Source organism: Aedes albopictus, chromosome 3 (assembly GCF_035046485.1).
Source record: "Aedes albopictus strain Foshan chromosome 3, AalbF5, whole genome shotgun sequence".
Classification (NCBI taxonomy): domain Eukaryota; kingdom Metazoa; phylum Arthropoda; class Insecta; order Diptera; family Culicidae; genus Aedes; species Aedes albopictus.
The window spans coordinates 133,003,713-133,012,109 of NC_085138.1; the positions used below are offsets into that span (position 1 = coordinate 133,003,713).

At 49.6% G+C, this 8,397-nt stretch overlaps 1 protein-coding gene across 1 annotated transcript; it reads left to right on the top strand.

Moving 5' to 3' along the window:
- The first annotated feature begins 956 nt into the window (after positions 1 to 956).
- On the top strand, positions 957 to 8,174 carry LOC115261679 (uncharacterized). The gene is made up of 3 exons (XM_062857484.1): positions 957 to 1,179; positions 1,239 to 1,303; positions 1,364 to 8,174. The coding sequence occupies exon 3, from the start codon at positions 1,494 to 1,496 to the stop codon at positions 8,172 to 8,174; it is 6,681 nt and encodes a 2,226-aa protein (XP_062713468.1). The 5' UTR covers positions 957 to 1,179; positions 1,239 to 1,303; positions 1,364 to 1,493.
- Positions 8,175 to 8,397: the final 223 nt, after the last annotated feature.

The window sequence follows — 8,397 nt, forward strand, 5'->3', positions numbered from 1 at the left end:
GAACTTTCCAATCGTCGGTCTGAATTCCTCCTCCTGGCCTACCTGAGCGTTGAGGTCTCCTATGATGATCTTGACGTCGTTGTGTGGGCAGAGGTGGTACTCGCGTTCGACCTGCGCGTAAAATGCGCCCTTACCATCATCAGTCCTTCCGGAGTGAGGGCTGTGCACGTTAATTATGCTGATGTTGAAGAATCAGCCCTTGATCCTCAACCTGCACATTCTTTCGTCGATCGCCACCAACCGATAACGCGTCTCTGCATGTCGCCCATCACTATAAATGCTGTTCCCAGCTAACGTGTGTGGCCGCAACTCTGGTAGATGGTATGATTATTTCTAAACTTAATTCTCGGGGATTTCGGCTTTCAGTCAAAGAAAAGCGTTGATTTTCTTATCTCATCGCCAACGTTTCGATCCAGATGTTGGGATCTTCTTCAGGGCCTGCGGTTTATTCGTTTAATTAGGATGGTTAACAGACTACATAAAGACTACACTTACTCGAAATTAATCAATTTTGTCCAATCCCGTGTACATCTCACGGTTGATTGTCTCGTTTTGAATTTGCACTGCACAAGTCTCACTGTGGATTTAAAGCCGTCAGAGAAGTAGTTTTGGGAACACGGAATATAAGGGTACATACTTTACTGCCAGCACCCCCGAAGGTAGTGGGTGGGTGGTACAAAATGGGAGGTCTACACCAGGAGGATCCACGACACTTGCCAACACTGCCAGAGCTAACAGCTGATCGAACATTGCTGAGGGATTTGTATACAGTAATGTTCCGATTTTATCACGCCCTCCTCACATCAGTCCTTTATTTTTATTAATTTGATGTTACATTTGAGAACAAGTGTTTCCCCTTTTCTTAAAGATGAATGTTGAAGGCGTGTTTTGCAACGTTAAAAATAGTGAGAATGCGTATAGATTTTGAAGAATATTTCAAAACATTTTTGAAAAGGGGTGTGCGCGAGGAAGCCCACCGTGCACACTACCACCAACCTGGTCGATAACATTGATCAACCTTCTGTACCGGGGATCTACGCAGCTGTCAACGAGGTGAACAAAGATAAAACAACACAAAACGAATAGACAACACAAACGTGGTTTCGATTTTCTGTTCCTCTAATTTCTAAAATATTTGCTAGTTAAAATCTAATCAACTTTGAACTTATTATTGAATTCGTAAGTACATCTAAATACACATATATGAAATAAAATTAATAAAACATTGTACGACACAGACAAGTTAAAATCAACCAAAAGGTTGCGGACAGTGACAGACAAACTAAAAGGAAGGACTAAAAACGTAAGTCGTTACAAACACTCTTTATTAAAATTGTAATAATCATAGAAAATAAATTTACAGCTTAAAGCATTCTCTAAAGCAAAAACGAGTCTGCTAAATAGGAGTCCCGAAACTTTTCCCATTGTCGCATCAACCGCAACAAACTTTAAGGTTTTTAACCTCACAAAGTGAGTGCATCAGGACGACTAGAATGTCGGGATCTGATAAATCGACCCGAAGACGCAGCGTCATCCGACAACTGACGGAAGAGGAGAGTTCGGCGACTGGATGTTGTCCCTTGTGCGACCGACCCGATGTAGCCGATAAATGGATGGTGCAGTGCGACCTGTGCGAGCGGTGGTTCCACTTCACCTGCGCGAAGGTTGACGAGAATGTCAAGGATAGAAGTTTTGCATGCGGGAAATGCGCTCTACCATCCGGTCGGGAATCTACACGAACTTCTTCCAGTACTAGTTCGTCGAGGAGACGGTTAGAACTCCTTCGATTGCAGGAGGAAAAGGAGCTCCAAGAGAAGTTATTGATGGAGCAAGCGGAGGAGGAATGCGCTCTGCAAAAGAAGGCACAAGAAGAGGAAAAGGAGAGGAGGAAGAGGATCATGCAGGAAAAGTTGGAGATAGCCAAGCAGTATTTGAATAGGAAGTACGAAGTACTGCAGGAGCAGGAGCGATCGAACGAAGGTAGGAGTCGGAAAAGTCTCTCCAGCACTCGGAGCAAACTCAGCGACGTTCAAAAATGGGTCGAGAACCACGGTATGGTCATGGCAACCGGATCCGGGATGAGTCAAGTCCCCATCGGCACCACACCAATCACCGAAGCTGGCCCCAGGGATGAATCTGCTAGACTTCCGTGTGGCGGGATATTTCAAGGCACTGCTGCTCAACCCGATGTTCCTAAAGAGCCTGTTGCAGTTACTGGCGCGTACGATCAAAGCAATATTGCCTCGTGGGGAATTCTGGTACCTCGCGCGGTCCAAAATCCTGAAAATTCGGTCCCGGCTCCACCACCCCCACCTCCTACTACTTCTAGCACTCCTGTCTATATGAGGCAGGGTTCGCGCACCTCCGCTTTTCTCGCCGCAGCCGATATATCTTTGCCCACGTCTGCGCAGCAAGTTGGACAACTGATGTATTCAATGGAGATATCGCCACCTCCCAGCGGCGACAAGTCTAGGGCTGACTTAGAACGGGAAGTTCGAGAGCTGAAGCAGCAATTGGCCAGCATTCAACAGCCGTCGTCTAATCAGCGCCATCCGTTTCCCACTCCGAGTAGCAGCAGTACGTCGGATGCAGTAACTACTAGCATAAGTATCACGACAGGTGCAGGTATGTTAAACGCGCAAGCTCCGTTACCAACGGTTAGAGAACTAAGTAGGCAGGCACACAATCCTATTAGTTATCCGGTAAGAAATCAGGCTCAGAATGTTAGCATTGCTCAGGGGTTTGTAACAAATTGTAACACAATGAACACTGTAGTGAGCTCTAACTCGTTGCCTCACCGAGGCTCGATAGTTTCGTCAAGTGCTGGGCTATGGGATCCTAACTACACCGGTAGCTGTTTCTACCCGGTAGTTTCCGCCAGCCATTTATCGCGACAGTACGAACCAAGTGCCGCGCATGCCGCTGTCCGGCATTCGTCTTTCCCGTTTGGTGTTCCCACCGGGCATTCGTCGGGGCATTACGCACCAAGTCAACCGAATCCTCGCAATCAATATTCGACATTTCCGCCTAATGCTCCCTCCTACCCGTTCGTCGCGAGTGTATCGAGTGTTCCAAATCCGATCGTTACGCCGCTACCGTCAAGCAGAGTCGCTCATGATCTTCCAGTCTCATCGTGTGGACCGAGTTCACAGCAAATCGCTGCAAGACACGTGGTGCCCAAGGAGCTACCAGAGTTTGCCGGCGACCCCATAGACTGGCCGCTGTTCGTGAGTAGCTACAACAACTCAACGCGTATGTGTGGATATACCGATGACGAGAACCTCATGCGTCTTCAGCGGTGTCTCAAAGGGAATGCAAAGGAAGCAGTTCGGGGACATCTCTACCATCCGTCATCAGTGCCACAGGTAATGGCGACCTTGGAAACACTCTACGGTCGCCCTGAATTGATAGTTAAGTGCCTGATGAATAAAGTGTATTCAACGCCGGCGCCGAAAGCGGACAAGCTGGAGAGCCTCATCAGCTTCGGACTCGTCGTTCAGAACCTTTGTAGCCAGCTGCAGTCCATGGGCATGGACGCCCATCTTTCAAACCCTTCGCTACTCCAGGAGTTGGTGGGCAAGTTGCCGGCCAATATCAAGCTGGACTGGGCCTTGTACCAACGACAGATTCCAGTAACAGATTTGCGGGCGTTTAGCGCGTACATGACAACAATTCTGTCTGCGGCCAGCAACGTCACACTTTACGTAGAGCCAGTGCGAAAGCAGGAGAAGTTCAAGGGTAAAGAGAAGGGTTTTGTGAACGCGCATACGACGGAGCCGGAACGGAAAGTCCAGCGGGACGTCAAGACGGAAGATGCTGGTGTTAGTACCATTCGCCAACCGAAGCCGTGTCTACTGTGCAAGAAGGACGGACACAAAGTGCGCGAGTGCAATAGTTTCAAGAGCTTGTCCCTGGAGAATCGTTGGAAGACGGCCCAGCAGCTAAGCCTCTGCCGCCGTTGCCTGATTCCTCACGGTAAGTGGCCGTGCAAGGCTACGGTGTGTGGTGTAAGCAACTGTGAAGAACGCCATCACAAGCTACTGCACCCGGGAAACCCTCAGGCGCCGACTATCGAAGCAGTGTCTTCAGCGAGAAGCCAGGTCACACCCACAACATCTGCGACGGTGAACGTTCATCGTCAACTTCCGTGTCCGGTGCTATTCCGGATTCTTCCAGTTACTCTTCACGGGAAAAACAAGTCAGTCACCACGTTGGCATTCCTCGACGACGGATCTTCCTACACACTAATGGAAAAAGAGTTGGCTGATGAACTGGACGTTGAAGGTGAAGCCGAACCCCTGTGTTTGCAGTGGACCAGCAGTATCAAACGAACCGAAAAGGATTCACAGAACGTACAGTTGGAAATCTCGGCGGCTGGCAACAGTCAAAAGCACACACTGGAATACGTGCGGACGGTCGAAAGCTTGGATCTTCCCCCGCAGTCTTTGCAGTACGAAGAGATGGCGCGCAGATACGATTACCTCAAAGGTCTACCCGTAGACAGTTATCCTATCGCTACACCCCGTATTCTGATCGGTGTGGACAACGCTAAATTGCTGCTGACGCTGAAGAAGCGAGAAGGGAAGTACTTCGAACCAGTTGCAGCAAAAACAAGGCTTGGTTGGACCATCTACGGGAAAGCAGAAGGACTTTCGAGTACACCAGAACATCGTCTTCTCCACATCTGCGCTCGCTCATCCGACGAACAGTTACATGACGCAGTGAAAAATTTCTTTTCCATCGAAAACGTTGGCGTGGCGCTTGTTCCACAAATCGAAGCTGAAGAAGATCGGCGATCGCGTGAGATTCTCGAGAAAACAACTATTCGGACATCATCCGGGCGCTTCCAAACAGGACTGCTCTGGAAGTTTGACTGCGTTGAATTTCCTCAAAGCCGATTCATGGCTGAAAAGCGACTGTCTTGTCTGGAACGGAGTTTGAGCAAGAAACCGGAGCTGTACGCAAACGTCCGACAGCAGATCCTCGATTATCAATCGAAGGGCTACGCCCATAAGCTTACAAATGAAGAAACCAGCCTCAGTGACCCTAGAAGAGTCTGGTACTTGCCGTTAGGTGTGGTTCAGAACCCGAACAAGCCTGGAAAAGTCCGGGTTGTGTGGGACGCAGCGGCAACTACCGGTGGCGTATCACTAAACTCCATGCTACTGAAGGGGCCGGATCTACTCACATCGCTACCATCCGTACTATTCCGTTTCCGCCAGCGAGAGGTGGCCATTACGGGTGACATAAAAGAAATGTTCCATCAGATCCTGATTCGGCCGGAGGATCGACAAGCTCAGCGGTTTCTGTGGCGGGACAGTGCAACGGAACCAGTGCAGGAATACGTGATGGATGTTGCAACGTTTGGGTCAACATGTTCGCCATGCTCTGCCCAATACGTAAAAAACAGAAATGCCGAAGAGTGGAAGCAGGTATACCCGGACGCGGCCGCGGCTATCGTGGAGAACACCTACGTAGATGACTACGCGAACAGTTCAGATACGGTTGAGGAAGCAGTTCGCATAGCGCTCGAGGTGAAGGAGATACACGCAAGTGCTGGTTTCGAGATTCGGAATTGGCTTTCAAGCTCCAAACAAGTTCTTCGACGGGTCGGGGAAGAAACAACGCAAGTCTCAAAGTGCTTCATTGCAGAGAAGTCCACCGGTTCAGAACGGGTACTTGGAATGGCGTGGCTACCAGAACCCGACGAATTCACGTTTGCTCTTAAGCTTCGTGATGAAGTTGTTCAACTGTTGGCGGAAGGATTCATTCCGACAAAGCGTCAAGTGCTAAGAGTGGTCATGAGCATCTTTGATCCTCTCGGGCTTGTTGCAGCGTTTGTAGTGCACGGAAAATGCTTGATCCAGGACATTTGGAGAGCGAAAGTGAACTGGGACGAGCGAATTCCAGAAGAATTGGTCATCAAGTGGCGGCGTTGGGTGGAGGTGCTGCAAAACCTTAACCAGGTGAAGATTCCACGCTGCTATTTTCCTGGATACGATCACCGCAGTTTGAAACGCTTGGAACTTCACGTGTTCGTAGATGCAAGTGAGGCCGCGTATGCATGCGCCGCTTATTTCCGGATTGTCGACCGAGGACAGGTACGCTGCGCGCTGGTGTCGGCCAAAACAAAAGTGGCACCTCTAAGTCCAATGTCGGTGCCTCGTTTGGAACTGCAAGCCGCAGTTATCGGTGTCCGACTAATGAAATCGGTGCAGGAAAACCATACATTACCGATAAGCCGTCGCGTAATCTGGGGCGACTCTAAAACAGTTCAATCGTGGCTTCGATCGGATCAGCGGAAGTACCGACAATTTGTGGCGTTCAGGGTCAGCGAGATTCTGAATGAGACGAGCCTGGAAGAATGGAAATGGGTTCCTACACGACGCAACGTAGCAGATGAAGCCACCAAGTGGGGCAAAGGACCGAGTTTTCAACCAGACAGTCGATGGTTTACAGGACCTGAATTCCTTTACGAGGATGAATCTAGATGGCCAGAACAGGAATACTCGCCGCCGGATATCCAGGAAGAAATGCGACCAGTCCACGCCCACCACCGTCCATCTTCGAATCCAGTGTTCAATTACCAGCGGTTCTCCAAGTATCAACGACTTCTACGGACGGTAGGGTATGTACTGCGCTTCATTGATCGTTGTCGTCGAAAGCCTGCAACCGATTCTTCCGATACTGGAGTACTGTCGAGAGAGGAGCTGTTGAAGGCGGAACTCGTGCTGTGGCGGTTGGTGCAGAACGAAGAATATGCCGAAGAAGTGTCGACGATTCGCAAGAACAAGGAACGACCGCCAGGAGAAGTCAAAAGGTTGACGAAAAGTAGCCCGTTACGCAAGTTGACGGTTTTTCTCGACGATAACGGAGTTTTGCGTATCGAAGGGCGGATTGAGGCAGCAAAATTTGTTCCATACGAGCCCAAGTATCCCGTGGTGCTCCCAAAACAACACTACGTTACTCGACTGCTCGTCGATCACTTTCACCGACGGTACGCACATGGTTACGGAGAAACGGTGATCAACGAGCTTCGACAGATCTTCCACATTCCTGGTTTGAGAACTCTTGTCCGACAGATTGCCAATCGTTGCTCATGGTGTACCGTGTATCGTGCAGCTCCCCGGTCCCCGCGAATGGCACCTCTTCCAGCTGCGAGAGTGACCCCGTACGTCCGGCCATTCACATTTATTGGCATCGACTACTGTGGGCCTTTCCTGATTCGCATCGGTAGAAACAACGTGAAGAGATGGGTGGTACTCATCACTTGCCTAACTGTACGAGCCGTTCATCTAGAGATTGCCTGCAGCTTGTCCAGTGAGTCATGCAAGATGGCTATTAGACGGTTTATCGCCAGGAGAGGAGCTCCACAGGAGATCTACAGCGACCAGGGCACAAATTTTGTTGGAGCAAGCAAAGAGTTACGGGAGGAAATAGCTGCGGTGAACCGTACGTTGGGCAGAACCTTCACCAACCGTGACACTCAGTGGCGTTTCAACCCCCCGGCCGCCCCCCACATGGGTGGAGCGTGGGAACGCATGGTGCGAACCGTGAAAGTTTCGCTACACACGTTGCAGACCAGTAGGACACCAGATGAGGAGACGTTCCATACCCTTCTGACTGAAGTGGAAGGTATAATCAACTCGCGACCGCTGACATTTGTTCCGTTAGGATCAGAGGAAGAAGAAGCTCTTACACCTAACCACTTCCTGATGCTTAGTTCTAACGGTGTAGTTCAGCCGCCACAGGAACCGGTGACGGATAGCGGACGAGCACTCAGGGCTAACTGGGATCTGATACGAAGTATGTTGGACCAGTTCTGGACGAAATGGATAAAGGGCTACCTGCCCACGATCTGTCGCCGCTCCAAGTGGTTCGACGATATCAAGCCAGTACAAGTAGGAGATTTAGTGGTGGTGATTGACGAAGGAACCCGGAACAGCTGGACTCGCGGAAAGGTGGTTAAGGTCTATCCTGGAAACGATGGCAGAATACGAAAAGTGGACGTGCAGACTGCGAATGGAGTGTTCCAGCGACCGGTTACCAAGGTAGCTGTGCTTGATGTGGCTGTAGGCGGTATAGCTGAGCCTGAGGCAGGACAGCAGCAATACGGGTCGGGGAATGTGCGCGAGGAAGCCCACCGTGCACACTACCACCAACCTGGTCGATAACATTGATCAACCTTCTGTACCGGGGATCTACGCAGCTGTCAACGAGGTGAACAAAGATAAAACAACACAAAACGAATAGACAACACAAACGTGGTTTCGATTTTCTGTTCCTCTAATTTCTAAAATATTTGCTAGTTAAAATCTAATCAACTTTGAACTTATTATTGAATTCGTAAGTACATCTAAATACACATATATGAAATAAAATTAATAAAACATTGTA

What these genes read in the sequence shown, in the direction of transcription:
- LOC115261679 (XM_062857484.1), top strand. Translation starts at nt 1,494, where the DNA reads ATGTCGGGATCTGATAAATCGACCCGAAGACGCAGCGTCATCCGACAA.